The following is a 22,776-nucleotide window of genomic DNA, read 5'->3' on the forward strand; positions in this document are numbered from 1 at the left end:
CCCCAAACTCGGTCTCGGAGAAGGCCATCCGCGTCTGTAATTCTCAGTCACCTTACCGTGCGTTTCCCTTGCGGCCCCGTGCAAACTAACTCTCAGGCATAATTGCGCGAAACCGGCCGCACCGGCAGTTCCTGCCGAGCGCGGGCGAGGGGGCAGGATGCGGGCAGGGGACGGTCCGGGTGCCGAGGCTGCGTGGGGTCCCCTCGCCCCTCGCCCAACAAGTCCAACTGAAAACATAACTTCGTTCAGATACTGATTGGAACAGACTCGGAAGTTAGGCGCCCAGGAGGCAGAAGACAAATCACCTAATGAACGCGTGTCTTCGCGGCTCCCCCAACCCTACGCGTCGCCAGGGACCCGGGGGACGAAAGCCGTGGTGCCAGAGTATCCGGCACCAGGAGCCAGGACCGGGCTGACTCGCCGCACCCGGCAGTCCCGCTGCGCTGGCCCTTCTGGAGACGAAAAAAGGTGTATCAACAGAGCTCAAAAATAAAAAAGGAACACGTGCTTTTGATTACTTTTAAAAAACCAGTTTACTACTGGGATAACGGGCAGGGCAAAGGTCATGGATGGTTTGGGATCTCCGTGGAACGGTCAAGTTCGCGATCGCGGCGTACACTCCGGGTGCCGGAATGCGCGGGCTAGGAGACGGCTGCGAGCGTAGGGGACGCTAGGGGCGGGCGCCGTCCTTGGGAAACGGCGCGCGGAAGTCCACGTGGGGAGGCAGGAAGGCACCCGGCTCCTCGGGGGCGCGAGTTCTGGGGCCCGCAGTCTCGGGAGCCTCGGCGCAGTCTCGACTTCTTTCTACTAACAGACCAGGACGTGCCTGCCCGCCCCGTGCCGGCGATGGGAGCGCGGCTGGGAGCGCGACAGGCCCGGCGCGAGAGTGGCGCGCGGGGCTCGGCGTGGGCAGCGGCCCCCGGAGGCCTAGCCCGTTGGCGGGGGCGGCGCGCGCTCCCCGCACCGCGCGCACACACGGGCGCGCACACTGCACACACACACCTGGAGCTCGTCCCAGGAGGGGGGCGGGGAGAAGAGCCGGAGCGAGTGTCTTAAAATAGGCACGCAGACGAGCGCGAGACGCTGAGAGGCTGGAGAAGGCGATTAAGAGCGGCGGGCACGAGGCGCGCAGGTCCGCCCCGGGTGGCACAGGCGGGCTGGGCGGGCTGGGCTCCGCGCGGCCGGCCCTCCGCGCGGCTCCGCACCAGGCCCTGCGGGAAGCGCGAGCTGATTGACAGCTGCACTGTCCCCAGTAGGCTCGGCGAAGATGCTGATCTGCTGGTGGGTCTAGACGCGCACCCCGCGCGCCCAGTGCCGGCTCCCCTCCGCGCACCTCCCGAGCCCCGCCGCCTCCCGGCCGTCGAGGAGCCGGCCGGAGGCCCCCGCCGGCGCGCCAGCCCCGCGGCCCCGGGCGGCGGGCGCTCGCCCGGGCTCACCATGCACTGCCACGCAGAGCTGAGGCTGAGCTCGCCCGGCCAGCTCCAAGCAGCCAGGAGGCGCTACAAGACTTTCATGATCGATGAGATCCTCTCCAAGGAGACCTGCGACTACTTTGAGAAACTTTCCCTCTACTCCATGTGCCCGTCGCTGGTCGTGCGACCGAAGCCCCTGCATTCCTGTACCGGTAAGACGGCCCGCGGGAGCGCCGTGGGGTGCGGCCGCTTTCGTGTCGGGGTCGGGCGCTTGACCGCCTCTGTCCTCCCACCCAAGGGCGAGAGGAAGGGGCCCGGGAATTGTGGGCCCTTGCAAGAGGACTAGACTTGTCCGAGGTGAGCATTGCAGAGGCCTCTGCCACCTGGAAGGGGCCCGGCAAGGTGTCAATGGCAAGGTTAGAAAGGCAGTCAAGGCAGCGCGCCCCTGAGAGCCGGCCGCCCCGCAGCGCCTGGGATCTAATGGCAGGAGAACCTTCCTCCTTCCCAGCGCAGCTGTGGTTTTCAGGAAGAAAGTTCAAACTCTTGACCTGGTTTAGCAGTTAAATCATTGTGTCAGGAAGTGGCGTTGCTTCTCACCTTGAGTTAACTCGTCCAACCTCCCCCTGTCTCCACTGGGAATTTTACAAGTAAGTCAGTATCCTGAGGTTCCCCGCAAAATCCTGAATCCGCTGAACTTTACTTAAAAGGATCTCCCTATGGGGAAGTAGTTCTGGAATGTGTGGCGTTGTGGAGCCAGCTGAGGAGGTCAACCCTGTGAGTTTTAAGTGACTAAAAAACAATGACCACAATAAAAACATTCCTTAAATCTGGTTTGCTTTCTCCACAAGAACAAGATGTGTAGTAAAAATAAAGAACACTTAATAAATGTACTTTAAAAGTCATAGGTTTATGTAGAAAATAAATACAAAGTTATTTCTAAAAAACTTGCATTAAAAGAAGCTCCAAGTTTCATAGTGCCCTTGCATTTCATTATAAGGATTTAGGCTCTCCAGACGTGGGTATAGCAAAAAAAAAAAAAAAAAAAAAAAAAAAAAAAAAAAAAAAATTGAAGCAATTTTTATCAAAAAAGGTATTGACTGCTTTCAACTGAAGGTAAAAATTTAGTATTTCTAAACCGAAAGACCCTTTGAGGGCATATTTGTTGCATGGGTGGCATGAAATAAATGAATTTAATTGTACTTACATTGAAAAAGTAAAGTGAAGAGATAACAGTAGTTTTGAAAGATATTTTTGGAACGTTCAGGCCAAGAGCTGCTAGTACACTGCTTGGAATACTGCATTTTCTGTTGATTCCATTGATAGGCTCTCTAGGACAATCAGTAAATACGTGTGTAAATACATACAGTAAAGTTCTTTTACAACCAACTTGTTCCTACATGTATTTGGTAATAAAATGAGTATTATATTCAATTACTCCTTGTAAAATAAATTTTGTCTGTAAGGTGGAAGTAGGCCTAGTAGCCCAGAACAAGACTTGTAATACTGCATTTTAAATGCCAAGAAATATACGAAACAAGATTCGAAGAAGAAATTTTAAAAACAAGATAGATATGGTTGATGTTTTTACATTTGTATGTCTCCCATGCGTTAAACCTGGGATGAGTTGTCTACATAGATCTTGGAGCGGGGAAGTAGGCTGATTCTTGTTTTGAGCGTAAATAATCATTTGCCATGAGAACTCAAATCCCTTAAAGGAAAAAGAGAGGATCCGTTTTAATTGTAGATCTCTCGCACACTGAAAAGACATTGCATACCTGGAGGTCCCTAGGACAAAGCAGCACAGCTTCTCCTAAGCACCTACGCATAGCCTGGTGTCTGCAAACTTTTTAGTGACTTCGTGCCATGCATTGACTTGAAGGCAGCTTTTCCTGGCTTTTAGCAGTCACAGAATTGGATCATAGAAGAAATCATGCTAGAAAAAGAGTAATAAATAGCCTCCAAAAACAATGATCCAGTCGTCAGTCGAGGCTGAGTAAGTTTTGTGTTTTATTGAACCTTGTGTGGGACATAAATTGGAGGAAAATACAGTGATTCATATGTACTTTTGTGAGTGTTAAAAGTGAATCGCACATATTTCACGAACTAAGTTTTGCTCAGTCTTGTGCTTTTGAAGTTCCTTGATGGTTTGTGGGAGAGGGTGGCTGTAGGCACTGGCGTTCTTGCCTTATTGTTCCCGTGCTTGATTTCTTTAGGTTGTTCTTTTGAAAATGCGTTGTGATTTTGCTCTAGTTGAGATTTAAAATATAGAAACTGGGATTTGCCGGTAGAATTAAACCCATAAAAACTGGCTACAATAGTCCATCCTTTCAGATCATAAGCTTTCAGTGGGTTTACAATTACAGTTAAAGCCTTACATGTATTAGATCATGGGAATACCATTAGCGACTTCTCAAAGGTTTTGCAAATACCATGCTTTCAAAGCATTTTTGTTGCTTTTAACAGTTATGTTCAGGACCACAAATCTTAAATTGGATGAACTTAATCTTTTTTTTATTAATTAAAAAACAGCAATAAGTTGCTGGCATTCAAAATGAAACTATATATATATATTTTTTTCTGGATAGAGATAAATATTTAGCACTTTTGGTGGAACCAATGCATAAAATGTACAAATCAAGTGAAAGGCATAAATTGGAATTAAAGTTACTGAACTATCTCATTCTTTGGTTTGCTGTTTTAAGATTTATATAACTAACAGAAGTGACCTTTGTCAGCTAAAATAATGAAAACTAAGGTAATAAAGTGACCACCCTGCACAGTAAGTACATGAAATTGTGGTGGAAAAAAAGCAACAGCGTTTAAAAAGCCTCTACATAATTAAGCAAACCATGTCCTTCAGATTTAGCAAAATCCTAATGTCAGTTTATGATCCTGATCTCCTCGGGCAGAAGAGCATGTATATTCAAGTAAACTGAGAAAGGGAAACATTTCTCATCTGGTAGGTAATCACTTGTCAGTAATTTATTATTAGACACCCTAACCTTGAGTGACTACACATCTCCAAAAACAATTGTTTATTTGAGCAGGCCCTTTCTTATAAAATATAGTAATTTTAGTTTTAGGAAGCAATCTTCAGATTGATTTAAGTTTCCTAATAGATCTCCTGCATCACATAATAGGTATTGAGTAAAGGAATCCTTCCCTTAAAGGCAAACTAAAGGAACATTTGTCATTAAATTTAAAATAAAATTAAAAAGCCAAGCCCAAAGAGAGCCTCCATTTGAAAAAAAAAAAAAAGTTTGTTATTCAGACTGTTGCGGAGGTATGGAACATGTTTAGAATGAATTTAGTTTATGACATGTTGTTCTTATTTTAAAATCTGGTAACAGAAATCCTCACTCAGAATGGAACTGTATTGCCACTTGGAAGCCAGTGATGATCTGTCATAAACGTTAGAACGCTGACAGTGATTGAAGGCCAAAAATGACTTGCAGGTTATGATATCATAAATATTGTTTAACTCTCAGGCGCGTCGTTTTATTTTTCTGGTTGTGATTAATGTTTCTTGGTGGAAGAGTCCCTTGAACTGACTTCTCAGGACGGAATAGATTGCAGAGGTAGCGGCACCGTTCCTTTTGAGGGATCTCTCTTTCAGTTTGATCTTTAGAAAGAGGCAGAGTTTCTAACTTTGAGGGGTGTTCGGAAAAAATGAGTAACTTGCTTCACAAAAACAAGGATGTAACAATTTACCCTAAGAGTTTGCAGAAGATGATACTGAGAAACCTAAGTACTGTGCATAATTACTTATAACTTATTATAATTATTGCTACTTATAACCTAGAATTACCCCAGGACTTGTAGACGCACATTTGGGGGGAGGTGAACATGGGTATTTGTACATTTTACAACCCATGGCCCCTGCGTGACTTTTAGTGATTTCACTAAAACCTGTAGTTTAGTTCTTTCTCTCTCCTCCGGCAGAAGGGTTCTGTAGGCTCTCTCCGTGACCTCCAGCGGCCAGTCTTACAGAGCTGACTGGAAGGAATCACAGAGACCACAGGCCAACCTTCCCAAGCAGAACATACTTTTTTTTTTTTTTGCGACGTGCTCGGGTCACATCAGGGCTTAAACGTAGTTTCAGGCCGCGCTGTACACCGCTGTCTTTCACATTAGGGTACTCAGAAATCAGGAAGATTTTTCCAACTCCATTACACACCCGGGATAAAGCTGTGCAGTCACACCCAGGGGACAGTTAACCAGCCAATTAAAAGGGGCATGTGGGGAAGGGTGTTTATCTTAGGAGGGGGCTTTGAGAACATTTTATTCTTCGGTGGGTCCAAGAGAAACAAGTTCTTTGGGGTGGTGTCCTTGGGCTCATTTTTATCACAAAGATTGGTGTCATCCTCATCCTGGTGAAAAATGAAATGAGGTGTGGACCTGTGTGATGGGGGTCAGGGAGTCTGCTGCCACTTCATGAGTTGGCTCCAGTGATTCCCCCAATCCTAGCTCAGTCTTTTAGTTGGAGACCAAAACCTGTAGTATCTTGGGAACCTGGATCCTGGGCACTGGAACGTTGATAGAGAAATGTAAACTGGGGGTCTGGAAAATTATCTTTATTAACAAGCATTTGTATTTCTGCCAGAGGCAAATAGGCTTTTATTAGCAATCACTCATCACTGCCTCACCTGTTCCCATTCTAAGGGTAAATAAATTGAGGGAAGCACAGGATAGAGGACTCATCCAAGGTCAGAATATATTTGGAGCTGAGCTCTTTTGGGGTCGGTCCTCAGCTGTTGTCTCCTTACTCCTTAAATTTTATGACACCTTTGTTAAATAGAGAGACAGAGGGATTCCTTAGGGGTCAGTTTTAATGAGTGAATAGTTTATTAGCAATTTATTCGCTGGTTCTCATTTTTCTAATAACGAATGGGAAAATGATTAGAAATTTAGCAAGTTAAAATGCCTTTCCAAAGGTCTATAATCTTCAGTATCATTTAATTCAATAATTTAATTCAACAGATATTTACACTTGCTGACGGCACTGCCATTATTATTTTTTAAAATTTAATTTATTTAAATTATTTTTTAGTTTTGGCTGCTTTGGGTCTATTGCTGCACGCGGGCTTTCTCTAGTTGTGGTGAGCGGAGGCTACTCTTTGTTGCGGTGCACGGGCTTCTCATTGCAGTGGCTTCTCTTGTTGCAGAGCATGGACTCTAGGCGTGCGGGCTTCAGTAGTTGTGGCACATGGGCTCAGTAGTTGTGGCTCGCAGGCTCTAGAGCACAGGCTCAGTAGTTGTGGCGCACGGGCTTAGTTGCTCCGTGGCATGTGGGATATTCCCGGACCAGGGCTTAAACCCGTGTCCCCTGCATTGGCAGGCAGATTCTTAACCACTGCGCCACCGGGGGAGTCCACTGCCATTATTTTTAAGTTTATTCTAAGTCTTGGCTAACAGTTGGGATATTTTAAATCTTTCTCTGAAGCACCTGTAGAGCCACTGCCAAGCTCTTTTTTGTGGTCCTCTAGAGTCTATGTGGGCACTTTGGAATTGTGAAACATTATGATAATTTAATCCGTTTGCTTACCGTCTGGAATTTTCTCTTTGAACTCCACTTAAAGGGTATTATCAACACCAAAATTGTCATATTAACCTCCTTAAGTACAACTCAACTGAAATTGTATATGCAGTAAATCTTTTATGAAACCAATTTCCTGCCGTGTTGGTTGTACCTCTGGCTTGAAAATAAAATTTGTGATCCTAGTGTGGCTGGTATATAGCTGCTGGTTTTAACATACCTCAGGAATCTAAATGAGAAGATTGGTAGGTTTTTACATCCCAGGAATCTATGTGAAAAGCAGTAAGGACGGTAAATTGTTGTTTAGATTGTAAAGAGAGATGAAAACAAAAAGAGGGAAGGAATAGGGAAAAAGAAAAAGGGTGGGTTTCTTTGAAATTCTTGAAGCCACTTGATTCCGCCTGGTATGTAGCTCGGTGTCCTTCCGAATGACCCTGGGGGCAACACAGAGGTGGCTTCTGAAATTCTTCTGTCCCTGCTTGGAGAGTAAATGCCCACCGCTGATTTGACTTAGGTTGATTTGACTTAGACACCTGCTGGGGCGCCTTCAGGGAAGAGCCGGGGGTGGGGGGGAGTGCCCTGCCCTGCCCGGCATTTAGCAGGACTGAATCAGTGTTAACCCAGAAGCATTTTTAGGTGCTGTTTGCACTTTGTTTTGAGGTCGGGAGGAAGAGGAACGGAGACGGAAGTTAGGTGGGGCACAGATCTGAGGCTCCCGCCTTAGAACGAAGCCTGGGAACTGCTGTGGGGGTTGCGGAGCCTGCGGACCGCACCGGCCACTCTTCCGCCCCGAGTGAAGTCAGTTCGCGTCCCTTGGCTACACCTGCCGATGAACCCTTAGCTGGAGCGCGGTTAGAGGGCTGCAAGGCTTTGGATGAGATGGACAGGTGGAGGCCTCATTTTGCATTCTCTCTTGGGGAATGCCGTTTTCCATTCCTGTCCTCGAGGAGGCGGTGTTTTTACTGGGGCATCAGAGACGGACCCCACTGAGCTGGATTAGCCGCCTTCTACCCCAGGACTTGCCAAAGCCCACAGGTGCTTGCCAGACTGTTGCGAATCACTTGGCTGCAAGTCTCTTGGGAGCAGCAAATCAGGGAGGAAAAAAGAGAGAGGAGAGAGAACATTTGGGTGAAGACTTCCCACGTGTGGCGAAGGCCCTCCGTCCTGCCCGGCATGACTGCCTCCGGGTCAGCCGCCGTGACGGTGGAAGCCCTGTTCCTCTGTCCACAGCACGGGTGACAGGGTTAGAATTGGCCTTAGAACTTACCAGGAAGGGGGTTCAGACCAGGACCGTGTACAGACTCAGGGACCTTAACAAAGTAAGAAATACTCTGACTCTAGGAGAAGAGGCGGTTTTTCTTCTTTTTTGTTTTTGTTTTTATTTAACCAGAAAACCTTTGCGGATCCTCAGGATTTAATTTATTTTTATTATAGCTTCATAACAGTTAGAAAAAGAAATGTCTTGTTAAAATGAACGCTCTAAATAAAAACACGGTTAATTTTCCATTACAGTGTTTAATTACTTATCATCACCACGGCATTTTTATATGGCAGTTTAACTTCTGGGAAGTGGAAACTTGGCACACGTTTAAGGAAGAAAGCAGTACACCCAGATAGATATCAGAAGATGGCTTAATTATATTTGGTCTGGAGTTGACTCTTACCCATGATTACTCTGCAAAAGACAGGCAGAGGGTCACTAAGGAAAGTCTCTGGTTTCTTTAGTGCTGGTGGAAATTGAATATGGAGGAAGATCATTCTGAGCGTTAGATGAGGTGCAAGTATGTGTAAAAAGGGACTCCACTGGTCACCGGTTGAAGCTGGTGTCAGGACTGCTTGATCAGCCTGGAGGTCAGCTGTATATGCTCCCTGACTCCACTGGCAGAGTTCATAAAAATGAACATGGCCTTTCTCCAAGGAGAGGCCAGGATGCAACTGAGTAGAAGCCAATCTGGAGGATCTCAGCACAAAACTAAATATCTTAAGGGTTCAAGCAGAGAAGCTTATGTGATTCCTTTTTATGGCATCTCTCTAGCTCACCACCATGTCCTGAGGAACACGTGCTTCAGGATATTGGATAAATACTGGACAAGTATTTTCACTACGCGCCTGCCACCAAAGTGATGTCAATGTACTTTTGGGCGTTATTGAAAAACACACTTCTGTATGTGATAAGCGATAGGGTGATTGTCCTTTCACTTTTCTTATGCGAGGATCACTTATGACGTGTGGGGACGTGGAGAGGTCTTGGGCCTGGTGGCATCGCATGTAGTCATGGCTGTGTTTCCAGCCCGGCAGTACCGGACAGGTCCCTAATACTGATTTACCTGCCATTCTGCACCTCCCCCTACCCTCTTCCCAGAGGTCCTTTCACGCAAGTACTTAACCATTGCTGAAATTCAGGATCGTGGTCTCACAGACAAGGTCACAGCCACTTGTAGACTGGAGGATGTGTAACTCTGATGTTTCTCTTAAGCACTATCAGAGAGAGTCAACGTTGCACACTTTCCTCGTGGTAACTTATAAACAACAGAGTCCTGATATTATGTCTTTGTATCCTGGGGAAATCGGGGCCAGAGATACTCAGTGTCCTCTTCCCGAGTTCTGCAGTGTTTATCCCAAAGGGGTCTACAAAACTGGGGAGAAAGGCTAGAAACGTATACTCTAAACCCTGAACCTCATTATTCATCTTCATAACGACACAGGAAGTCCCCTACATACGAACCTTCAAGTTGCGAACTTTCAAAGATGCGAAAGTGCATTCACAGGTCCAATCACGTGTTAGTTCACATGTCTGGCATACACTGTCACGTGCGCACATCCTCTCCAAGTGGTTGTGCTTTTGTGTACTTTACTGTACAGTACGGTGTAGAGTACAGTAGTACAGTATCTTTATTTCAAGCCTAGGATGTCCGGAAGCAAGCGTAAAAGCAGTGGTGATGTAGCTGGTACTACTGTACTTGTCAAGGTACTGTACTGTGAGATTAAAAATGTTTTCTTTATTTTTTTGTGTTTTTTTTAATGTATTATTTGTGTGAAAAGCATTATAAACCTATTACGTACAGTACTCTGTAGCCAATTGTGTTAGTTGGGTACCTAGGCTAACTTTGTTGGACTTATGGACAAATTGGACTTACAGACATGCGCTCAGAATGGAACTCATTCGTATGTAGGAGACTTACTGTAATAGGAATGGTGACTTGTTTTGAGGCTTAGCATATTACAGGCACTGGACCCAGTGCTTTTCATTCAGCTTCCAATCGTTCCTAAGAGAGAGTATCTCTGCTTTACTAATGGCAGCTGAGAAGTTAAGTAACTTTCTAAAGTCACTGAATGTATAAAGATCGCTTCCAAAGCAGTAAGAAAAAAGGCACGTAGAAAAATTGGCAACTCATAGAAGTGAAGATCTAGGTGTCCAGTGAGCATGAAAGGATGTCCCTGGTAATCAGGAAAACACAAATGAAAACGAGGTACCATTTCATACCTGTCAGACAGGTAAACACGAAAGACTCTGATGGTATCGCTCAATGACAAGGATGTGGAACAATAGATGTTCTCATTCCCTGATGGTGGGAGGGTTATTTGGCACAATTGCTTTGGAAGCAGAGTGACAACACCTCGAAGCAGATACACACATGCCCTCAACCCTGCAGTTCCACCTCTGTTTATGCCCTGAGAAATCACTGCATGTGTGCAGTGGGACACTGGTAGAGGAATGCTCATTTCTATGTTGTTTATGATAGTGAAAAATCTCAAACCGCCTAACGGCCCTTCAGAAGAAAAGGGACAGAATTGTGTGTATTATATTCAAGCAGTGAAATTCTATGCAGTGATGAAAATGAATGACCCAGATCTACTTGTATTAATACGGGTAAGATTTAGAAATACGAGGCTGAGGAAAAAAACCACAAGTTGTAGATTGATACTTACAGTCTGATACCATTTATATAATGCTGGAAAACATGCAGGCCAATACTGTATATTGTTTAGGGAGGCAAGGGCATGGGATTGGGAGGGCTGCACACAGATTTTTACTTTCCTGTGTAGTAATTTATTTATTAAGGAAAAGAAAAGGCCTAACGTAAGTACAGCCAAGCATTAAGATTGGGCAAAGCTTGGTCACGGGCACAAGATGTTCCTTACATTATCCTTTGTACTTTTCTGTAGGTTTAAAATTTTCTATAATATAAACATTGAAAAATGATAGTATGGGAGACCCCACATATCCATAAAACTCTTGATCTTGGGGGACTTTTGTTGGTTTTCTTAATAGCTTTCTATCCTGAGACAAGCTGTTAAATACAAGCTTCTTGTATACAGTCTCACAGTGGGGAAAGAACTTTATAATTAGACACATGTGTACAACCACTGTGGCTTCTGAAATTGGCTTTTGGATCTCACTTACCTCCCCTGGCTGGGTGGGGATGTCATTTTTCACCAAGATAACTGCTTTCCCCCAGGTAATGCTTTGGCACGTGAATAAATGGGCTCTGAGCTGGGCACTAGGGCGGGAAGGAACTGCTGATGAAGTGTGTGTTTGTTTTCTGCAAATATCCATCACTGATCATGCAAGGAAGAGTCAGTGGGTTCCTTCCCCTTCTTCTTAGTGATGTTTCAAATCCCAGTAAATTGCCTTTGATTGCATCTTGCTTTTATTTATTTATTTTTATTTATTTATTTATTTTTTGCGGTACGCGGGCCTCTCACTGCTGTGGCCTCTCCCGTTGCGGAGCACAGGCTCCGGACGCGCAGGCTCAGCGGCCACGGCTCACGGGCCCAGCCGCTCCACGGCATGTGGGATCTTCCCGGACCGGGGCACGAACCCATGTCTCCTGCATCGGCAGGCGGATTCTCAACCACTGCGCCACCAGGGAAGCCCCTGCATCTTGCTTTGATATGTAACTGCTCAAATGATATACCACCCTTGGCTTTTGACCAATGGTCATTGCTATTGACAATTTAACTTAAAAAATTGTCTAGGGACATCTGTGAATACCAAAGAATCAAAAATATATTAAAATGCAGCTTCTTGGCAGGGAAGAATCCTGTTGGTATTGGCATGTAAGCTGGCTGAGTTCTCTTTCTATTCTGTAACCATGATCTGATTTTCAAACTTTGGTGTGTGGTATCAGGGGTTGTTAGGAAGGGATGAGAACTGTTACCACGGTAATCACACAGAGAGCTGTCTGTTAGGGGTGATGAACAGTCATCCTGTGGTTTGGAGAGGGTAACCCGGACCACATTAGTCTCCAGCGACAGCTCTGGTGACAGGTGTTTTGTTCAGCCTGTCTTAACAGCCAAGGCATTCTTTTCTCTGCAAGATAGTTCCAATGTAGAAATGTTGCTTTAAGATATTGCGACAAAAACCTAGCCCTTTGGGAGCTCTTTCTGTGTCCCTTCAGAGGGAAAATAGTCCTTGGGGTGAATGAAACAGTTTGTACAGTCAAGAGTTTGCCAAAGCCTTCCTCCTTCTGAGACCACCCCTCTCTGTCCTAAATCCATATGTAAACAGAGACGCAAATAGATCAAAGCCCTCGGAGCCCACGTCCCACACCAGCCATCAACAGCCAGGGTCGCCGTGCTGTCTCTGGTGCTTAGCAGCGCAGCCGTGGTCAGCAGGAACTAATGACCGCATCTAGAGGAGGGTGGCCAAGTTGGACATGACTGAAAGGCCGGTGGCTCTATCAGATTTGCCGCCAGTGGACAGACTTTCAGGGCTGCAGGAGCGAGGCCTTCTGCATGTTGTCGTACCTGGATGGATGCACAGGCCGGCTGCAGTGAAGGGAACAGACGGAAACTTCACGTGTGCCTTACTCTGGCCCCTTCCTGCGTCTCTCCAGTGAAACCCTATTCCTTGTAAAGTGGACTCTCTCTCCAGGCTCGAGGCTGAGAAAGGAGTGAATGTTATCAAGCGAGATGTTCCAAAGGGCTGTGCGTGGCTGTCTGAGGAAGGTAACGTGCAGGTGTTGCTCCTGTTGCCCTGACAGTCCGATCACTGGCAGCAAGTGTGACGGCTCCACCGCGGATCTGCTCTCCGGAACGGCTTGGGAAAGTACGGGCGAGGATTTGGGACGTTTATGGTTAACTCTGAACAAGTTTCACTGAGGGAGAGGGATATATTTTAATAAGGTTCCAATCCAAGTCCTTTCTTTTTCATGACTGAACATTTGACTGAAATAATCGGTTGAGACATTTGATTGAAATCACCCCAGAGGAGATTTTTTTGGGGAAGATGTTAATTTTGTTATCCCTGGATATTACGGCAATTCATTATTGCTCTTAGCACGTTAGACAGCTGTGTGTCTTGGAAGCATGCTTCCGGTCCTCGGTTTGGAGGGTGGCATAAAGGAATGTCCTATTGGAGGGCTGATTTTTTTTTTTAAACTGGGCCATGGAGCCTTGGCAGTTAGAACAATTAGCTGGGTAAACAGAATGTGTTTCACTTTTCAGGGAACTGGAAAGTAAAAATAACAACAATTATAAATGGTAAGTGTGAGCCAGACGCTGGGTGCTTGTCTTCACTAAGGAAATTAAACTGCATGGAGACCCTGTAGGAAGTCGTTATTATTATCACTGGTTTTGGGGGGAGGAAATTGAGTAAATGGCGACACGGCCACGTGAGGAAGGGGCAGAGTTGAGGCTGGAACTCAGGCCTGTCTCTTTCAATATCACGTTCCATCCTAACAGTGTATACAATCGTATGTCAATTAGCAGTCAAGTCTGTCTCCTTCCCCGGAGGCCCCATGCTTTACGTAAAGAAAGGTCCAGTGAGTGTGCCGGCCCCCGAGGGATATATTTTGAACCTGTTATAACTCCTTTACACATATTTATAATCATTTGGCATGTGCCAGTCTGTCTTTCATTTCCTGTCATTATTTGGGTTTTCTGAATGATTCCAGACGAATTCTAAGCAGCAGTTCTGTCTTTGGGTGGTTGGGAGATTTGGGGCCTGCTGCCGTCCACCTGGGTGACCCTGAGCACATCCCATTGCCTCTGGACATCAGCTTCCGTAGCTGTGCACCATTCCCAAGTCTCCTTTGGTCACAGTGCTTCCACGAGCTCTGGAAGCTTCTTTGGGATAAAGCTTTTCTATGGGAGTCGAGGGTGGAATTCCCAGGCGTGCATGCGATCATTCATTTATCCATTCTTGTGAACCAGAGAGAAAGTACTTAACAGCTGAAGGCCAGCCAATTGCCTTGAGACTTAAGACTTGCAGTATTTTTCACAAAGTACTCATTATTAAGTTCAGTGGGAAAAAAACCCCAATCTGGCCATTTGTTTGGCGTGGCTTAAAACAAAAGACTAAGAGATTAATTGTTTTTCCCCACATTCTATCCAGTCGGGCTGGGGTGGGTTCTGGGGAATCTGTATTTGTAAAAAGAGATTATAATGAGAAGTCAAGCTTGGGCATCACTGTAGTGTAGATGACGGCTTCAAGATGAGCTTGAGGTAATTTACAGCCATGACTCAAATCTATGAAGCAGTTTCGTGGAGTGATCTTACCGGATAGGTTTTGAGTCAGATGGTCCTGGGTTGGTTTGTGTTTTATTGTCTGTGTGGCCTTAGGCAAGTCATTTAGCCTTTCTGACCCTCAGTTTTCCCCGTCTATAAATGGAAGATAGTAATGACTACCTAATAGGGTTGGTCCTGTAGGTTAAATGAAATAGTGTGTATAAAGCGCTTAGCACAGTTCCTGGCACATAAGTACTCAGTAATTGATAGCTTCTATTACAAATAATTATCTTATAATAATAACCTCATCTTGGTTGGCTGAAGCACAGCCCTTCAGAGAAAGATTACTATTCGTGGTGGATGAAGCTCAAGAAAAATTAAACATCCTTTAAACACCAGTTCTCTCTAGGGCATGCTGGTGGGTTATGTCATTACACCGGCTGCCTCCTAGGGACTCCTCTTGCAGCCTGGGTGGGGTCCGGGAGCTGTTGAAGTTCATGTCTTCATGAATAGGTATGTTTCATTCCCCCCATCTTTCTGTTTTATAGTGTGAATTCAGAATTTTGTAAATTCATACATGAGAGGCAAAAACTGGTCAAACACTACAGCATCACAGAATGTGCTTTGTTACTCTATTTTTTTTTTTTTTTTTTTTTTTTACAAGAGTTGCTCAGGATTAATTACCCCTAGGAAGTGTTTCATCATGCGGCCGTGCCTCTCAAGAACCGTTTTTAGAAAAGTGGCAGAATTTCTCAGCACGTTTAATTTTTTTTTTTTCCTTTGAAGAGTAGAGTTAGGGATAGTCTTTTCTTTTGGAAGAGGCTATGAGTATTTTTATTCTCCTGTGTCAGAGTACTGAGAGAAGAAAAGAAATTCAGTTGAGACCTTCTTTTCTAATTGGTGGTGTGGAAAGAGGTAGCAGGTTGGGAGATAATCCTTGTCCTCGTATAGTACTGGGTGTGTGATTCAGAGGGAGTTCCAAATGACGCCTCTATATTACAACTTTCAGTTGCTCATGGGGGTTGTTTACAATTGTATTCTGTGTGGAAGGGACTGAATGCACAAGGTTCTGCGTGGATTTTTCCTGGAACCGTGTTTCTTAACTAGTCACTAGCGTCTTAGGAAGCCGAGTATCTGCGAATGAAATACTTTCATTGGTGGATGCCCTCCACAGGGTAAGAAAAATCCTTTTGATGAGGGTGAATGGAATTCTTCCATGGGTTGAAGGAAGCCCCAGTGACCAGGGCAGCACCCCCGTCCAACCACTTATCCTGATGATTCCTCCAGGCAACCTCTAGTGAAATCATCCAGGTTCAGGGGTGGGTGGGGGCCAGCTGGAAGCAGGTGGGCTAAGACACGTGCATGTGTCATCCTGGTGCCGTGGGGTGGTATTGATTCCTGGAGAGAACGCCGACGTGGTCCCCTCAGTGCCTCAGAACCATTGTGGAAATAAGACTGAGCTGGAGATATGGACCTTTGGCAACTTGTTGAGACGATTCTGTTCAGTCCGTGAACTCAGAGAAGCCAAGTGTTTCTACCCTGGTAGGAGGGGAGTAGGCAGGAGTGGGTGAGGGGTGAGAAGCGATGATGGGGACAGGGAGGGGAGAGTTGGGGGGGAACGAAACGATTATCCTCCTGGCACAGGGATCCTTACGTGCTTGTTCAGCATTTGTTGTCCAGATCTGAAAATGAGAATGGGACGTTTCATTTGGGAAATTGCCCCGTGAGTAAGTGCTTCTTCTCAGAGGTGTAACTCAGAACTGACAGCCAGCCGATGACCTGGGGTTGGGCCAGGGCCCGCCTAGCCACACAGGTTGCCTCATCATCATATATATTATGATAATGTATATTAATGATGCAATAAAGAGTTGCACCATCCCGGGTCCCAGAAGATCACTATTATCCTATTAAGACGCAGTAATAGTGATCATGCAGCACAGGGCAGGAGGTGTGTGCACTTGCGGTGAGCAGGCAGTGGGGGCGCAGAGTTCAAGGTAGAAGAGCTGTCAGAAAGCCACCCCCAGGGCTCTGCACGGGCTCATTCTGGGCCAGCTCAGTGCCTCAGTTTCTGCCACTGATAAAACAGACCCTCCTCCCCTGTGTGTGGGGAAGAGTGATTGATTAAAGAGTATTAATGTAATGCCTTGAGGAGATCAAGGTGCAGTGAACAGGCACAGACTCCACGTGAGGGAAGCTGTTCAGTGTCAGGGTCATTCCGTCTTTTTCTAGACGACTAGACCCCAGGGAGGCCAAACCTGGATGGCCAGCTGTCTTCCTGCTGCCACGAGATAAGGGTGGCATTTACATCTGTGCACAGAAGAGAAGAAATCGGAAGAACAATCTTCTGTGACGTGTGAAAATTATACGAAGTCCAGATATTGGTGTCCACGGAGTTTTACTTGCGACAGCCGTTCCCCTTTGTGTACATATGGAGTCATTTTGACGGAGAGAGTGTGGCCCACAGGACCTGAAATATTTACTGTCTGCCCCTTCTCGGGAAAAGTTTACAGACCCTTGAACGAGACTGTTGGAAACAGGGTTCCTCGGCTGTGAAATAAGGTTGTTACTGATCCACAACATGGGATGTCATTCTCGGCCCCCAGATCCCTCCTTCGTTGTGTCACAGATCGGGGTCTCTTGTCATCCTACGATGTGTGGAGGCCTGAAAGTCAGTTTGGTGGGGAATTTTACAAGGACCCTCTGAAATAGAGATCAGGCTCTTAGCTCTATGGAAACATTCCCAGACCTTTCTAGAAATAACACTAGATTTCTCTGCACAGAGAGAGGGGTCAAAAATATTTACAGGAAGGTGGCTGGTTCCCCGGAATCTGGGGGGCTTTTCTTTGCAGTTCTAACCCTCCCTGGTTTTCCCAGAGGAAATCCAAGGCTGACAACTGATCAGAGATTGGGAGCATCACAATTCCTGACCGTTTTCCATTTGAGATTTGGGCGAGTTTTATTTGCTTCTTCTTTGACTTTAATTTGTTGCCTGGCCCTTGAACATTGTGTAATCACACAGGCCCCTCCCGAAGGGTGTGCATCGCTGGATAAAGCACTTAATTGCTGGGGTGCTTTCTGCGGTGGAAATGCACATCTATGTGTGCCTGTCAGAATTGTCAACTCGCGAGGGTCAGGGCTGCCAGGCCCCTCGGGAAGGACCAAGCTTGATTCTCTTGGTGCCTCCGTCCCGTTCTCACTTTTGTTTAGGCACTTGGGAATGGGTAAGGCTTCGGTATTTTCTACGGCAACCCCTGAGTCGTGAAGCGCTAGTGAAGTGGGAGATTGAAATTCATCTGACTTGGCGATAACTTCCTATTCGTTGTGGGGTTTCTCCAGCCACTAGGCTGAGAACCCTTTAGGTTTAGCCCTTCCCACTGGGATGGAGTGGAGAGGGCTGAGGACAAGAGGACAGCAGAGTACCTTCAGAGGAAGAAGTGATTGATGTTGCAGGTAAACTACCTCAAAGAGAAAGAAGTACGTGTGGGACCCACTACGTCTGACTTTCTTACGCCAGATCAGAGGTGAAGTCACAAAACAACAACAATAATAATAATAATAATAAACAAAATAAATATAAAAACAAGTAAACGTGACAGCAGACACTTATATAATACTTCCTATGTACCAGGCACAGCTCTGAATGCTTTACATAAATTAACTTATTTAATTCCTACCCCAATCATATGAGGTACTATTATTCTTCTCATTTAATAGAGAAGGAAGCAGAAAGAAGTAGGGAGATAGACCTCTTCTTGGGTGGAGAGTACAGAAAAGAAGAGGCCAGGCAGTAACATTCTGAGTCATATAGAGACTGACTACACAAAGGGAGGATCTCTGACCGCCACGATGCCAACATGGAAAGACAAAAACCCTACGCAAAAGATACAGGAGGAAAAGCAGAGGAGAAGTCAAACCTTGTCACACGTAGGGAACTGTGTTGCCTCATTTGGAGCTTAGACGCCTGAAGAATTTCTTATTTTCAAAAGCATGGGATTGGGTACAGAGTAGATCTTCAGCAATATTAAAAATACTTTTTCTTATATTACAACTCATTTGACTTTCCTTACCTAGTTCTTTATTTCTAGGCTATACAGCCCTTGAGTGATGAGGACATGTTTTTTGTTTTGTTTTTTTTTCCCAAGGAGCAGTAAAGTTCTTAACACAGCTGGAGCCCTAGGGAATGTCTTGGTGCCTAAATTTGCCAAGTGAGTTAGTGATGGATGAGGTTCATTATTTTATCCACTATGCTTCCCTGCCTTAGGCATTGTTCCAGGCTGCATATGATTTAAATAAATTTCACCTGATTGTTAATATTTAAAAAAACTAAATGTTGGGTAGATAAATGTATTTATAAAATATATGTAGGATAAAAAGAATAACAATACAGAGGGGTTGGGGGAGGGATGGACTGGGAGTTTGGGGTTAACAGATGCAAACTATTATATATAGGATGGATGAATGACAAGGTCCTGCTGTACAGCACAGGGAACTGTATTCAATATCCTGTGATAAACCATAATGGAAAAGAATATGAAAAGTATATATACACACACGTATAACTGAATCAGAAATTAACACAACATTGTAAATCAACTATACTTCAATAAAACACAAAGAATTGTTATTCTTTGTGTACCCACCACTTGGTTTAAGAAAACACCTGTGTACCCACCACTTGGTTTGAGAAAAAGGGCATTTAGTCTGGGTCTGCCTGTGCCTTTCCCTGTCCCTGTCCCCAGTCCTTTGCCCATTAGTGGGAACCCGCATCTCAGTTCTCTGTGCATACCCTGCTTTTGTTTGGCATTTTACCATATGTTTGTATCTCTTAATCACATGTTGTTTAGCTCTGCTCGTTTTTGAACTTGACACAAATGTTATCCTACTGCATTTATTTTTGTGACTTGCTTTTTCATGTAGCATCCAAGATTTGGAATCACATAGATTCCAAGAATCCACTACGCTGTGTGTAGCTGCCATTCATTCATATTCATTGCTATATAGAATCCAGAGTATAAATATTACACAGTGTATTTACCCACACTCCATTGATGGACTTTTGGGTTGCTTCCTGTTCTTAGTATGGATATTGCTGCTTGAACATTCCTGTTAAATTCTTTTTTTTTTTTTTTTTTTTGCGGTATGCGGGCCTCTCACTGCTGTGGCCTCCCCCGTTGCGGAGCACAGGCTCCGGACGCACAGGCCCAGCGGCCATGGCTCACGGGCCCAGTCGCTCCGCGGCATGTGGGATCCTCCCGGACCAGGGCACGAACCCGTGTCTCCTGCATCGGCAGGCGGACTCTCAACCACTGCGCCACCAGGGAAGCCCCCTGTTAAATTCTTTTTTAAAAACCAGTGGCCAGGAGGACTTTATTTAATTAGTTTTTCAATGACAAAGCATAGTCTTAGAGCTTAATGAAAATTATAATGTCTGTTCCTTGCACAGATAAATGTAGTTTTCATTTGGGGGCACACATTACATATTAAATGGGCTTATTTATTTATTTTAGGATTTTTTTTGATGTGGACCATTTTTAAAGTCTTTATTGAATTTGTTACAGTATTGCTTCTGTTTTTTTGTTTTGGTTTTTTGGCCACGAGGAATGTGGGGTCTTGGCTCCCTGACCAGGGATCGAACCCGCACCCCCTGCATTGGAAGGCAAAGACTTAACCGCTGGACCGCCAAGGAAGTCCCCAATGGGTTTATTTTTAATTGCCGTTTGGGTTAATTTTTTTTTCCAGAATTGGCAATGATCTGTGTATGTTATTTTGTAAACAAATCAAAGCATTTATTGTAAAAATCACTGGCAAAAAACTCTGCCCAATTTTACAGTAAAGGCTTTGTAAATATTTTGATAAACAAATTTGAAAATACTTAATGTAAATTAGAACATGAAGTACTTTCTTCTCTAAATTAAACATTAAATAAGCTTTTGTCATCCAGAGCAACAAACAAACAATATTGCATTATGTAGCTCAGAGGGTCCTTGCCCACTCCTGTTTATTTGGAGACTAGAAGAGAAATTGTTAACATTTTCCAACTTAAAAAGATAGGCCTGAAAAAGCTTTTGAAATCCCTTACAGAGTTGTGCAAAGGCACAGAGATTTAAAGCAGATAAGGAACCAGAGTCCACTCTGCTTTTTTGGACTGGAAAGAAGACCAAAGCTCAGAGTAATTAAATGACTTAACCACGATCCCAGCGAGGCCCGTCAGCCTTTTAAATACAACTTCTCTAAAACAGCGATGTGATCTGTAGTTTCGTCTCTAAATTAGAAGCAACAAGCTTCTTTTTTAAAAAAAAAAAATATATATATATATATATTTGCTTCAATGTGTCTTGAATTATTTAGTATCCTTCCAAAAAAGAAAACCATTAATACAATCTATCATGACAGTTTGAGGTTTGATTTTTTAAATTGCTTTTCTGCACCGTGTCCACTGCTGACCCTGGAGAGGTTTTCACTTGGTTCCCAGAGCCCGGTTTCTGGCAGTAAACAATATTCCCACTGTCTTGCACCCCGGCCGCTGAAGCTGTTGGAAGATAAACACAGAGCTCGAAGGATCCTGGGTCATGTCAACAGGTAATGGCCCAGGCCTGGCTCAGCAGCTGGTCCTGGGGCTTTCCCTCTTAAGGAAGCAGCAGCTTTGCAGGAGCAACCTTTTTATTTATTTTTTGTTTTTTTTACATCTTTATTGGAGTATAATTGCTTTACAATGTTGTGTTAGTTTCTGCTGTATAACAAAGTGAATCAGCTATACGTAGACATAGATCCCCATATCTCCTCCCTCTTGCGTCTCCCTCCCACCCTCCCTATCCCACCCCTCTAGGTGGACACAAAGCACTGAACTGATCTCCCTGTGCTATGTGGCTGCTTCCCACTAGCTAGCTATTTTACATTTGGTAGCGTATATTAATCAGGCCTTGATCATGGGCAGTGAGTACTGTGCATTTGGGGCTGGGTGTGAGGCTTTTTGTCCTCCTGGAATCGCCCCAGCCCTCCCATCCCTTCCGCCAGCGCTGCCTCTAGCCCTCGCCCGCTGCCCCATCCTGAAATAGCCATGGCTCAGCACGGAAGAAATGTGCTCCTCTAATCCTAAGGAGCTGGTGAGCCCTGCATTTGCCAAGGGGTTGGGTTTTTACTTTCTTCTCCTTTCAGGAGAATCGCTGCAAGCTTAAAATCTGTTTTAAGAACCTGATAGGAAACTGGAGTCCCACCGTGGAGACTGGCTTTCCACCTCTGCTCTTCTCTCTGTGACTCTGGAAAGCCGTGGTCCTTTCCTGGGCCTCTCCTTTTCCATTGTGAAGCGGGTATAATAACACCGATACTCCTGGGTTTGCTGTGGAGATTGAATGATCTGAATCTCCTGAATCTTATATGGACAAAGGATTTCACCTCTGAATTACATCTAAGAAAAAGAAAAAAAATCCTACGTGTTTCCTTATGTTTCTGCATCAAAGACAGGAACCCATCTGCCAGATGCCAGAGTGGGAATGGTGTCTGGATTCACAGTCTGTCCAGCTGGTGTCACGCACCAGCTGCCCCCTCCCTGTGCCCCAGCAGCACGGGCTCAGTCGCGACAGTATGTGGAGACTTTGTGTCCGACTGGCCCTCCTGTGGGGCTCTGAGCCTCCATCAGGCAAAGATAGTGCCTGATTCTTCTTTGTGCCTCAAGCATCTAGCATATTAGTGTCATATGGGAGGTGCTAAAAGCAGTGTAATTTTGCAAGTCACTAAACTGTTGAGAATTGTCTGTGCCTGGTGTTTCTTTTTTTTTTTTTTAACATCTTTATTGGAGTATAATTGCTTTACAATGGTGTGTTAGTTTCTGCTTCACAACAAAGTGAATCAGTTATACACATACATATGTTCCCATACCTCTTCCCTCTTGCATCTCCCTCCCTCCCACCCTCCCTATCCCACCCCTCTAGGTGGTCACAAAGCACCGAGCTGATCTCCCTGTGCTATGCGGCTGCTTCCCACTAGCTATCCATCCTACGTTTGGTAGTGTATCTATGTCCATGCCACTCTCTCACTTTCGCACATCCTACCCTTCCCCCTCCCCATATCCTCAAGTCCGTGCTCTAGTAGGTCTGTGTTTTATTCCCGTTTTACCCCTAGGTTCTTCATGACCTTTTTTTTTTCCCCTTAGATTCCATATATATGTGTTAGCATACAGTATTTGTTTTTCTCCTTCTGACTTACTTCACTCTGTATGACAGACTCTAGGTCCATCCACCTCACTACAAATAACTCAATTTTGTTTCTTTTCATGGCTGAGTAATATTCCATTGTATATATGTGCCACATCTTCTTTATTCATTAGTCTGTCGATGGACACTTAGGTTGCTTCCATGTCCTGGCTATCGTAAATAGAGC

At 45.1% G+C, this 22,776-nt stretch overlaps 1 protein-coding gene across 1 annotated transcript in view; it reads left to right on the forward strand.

Moving 5' to 3' along the window:
• Nucleotides 1–1,085: 1,085 nt before the first annotated feature.
• Nucleotides 1,086–22,776, forward strand: part of BARX2 (BARX homeobox 2) — a 79,082-nt gene continuing 57,391 nt past the window's right edge. Inside the window, exon 1 of the mRNA XM_059069773.2 lies at nucleotides 1,086–1,624. Coding sequence (XP_058925756.1) covers nucleotides 1,438–1,624 — 187 coding nt within the window. The 5' untranslated portion in view covers nucleotides 1,086–1,437. The remainder of the gene's footprint in view (nucleotides 1,625–22,776) is intronic.

The sequence above is a fragment of the Kogia breviceps genome, chromosome 7 (genome assembly GCF_026419965.1).
Source record: "Kogia breviceps isolate mKogBre1 chromosome 7, mKogBre1 haplotype 1, whole genome shotgun sequence".
Lineage (NCBI taxonomy): Eukaryota > Metazoa > Chordata > Mammalia > Artiodactyla > Physeteridae > Kogia > Kogia breviceps.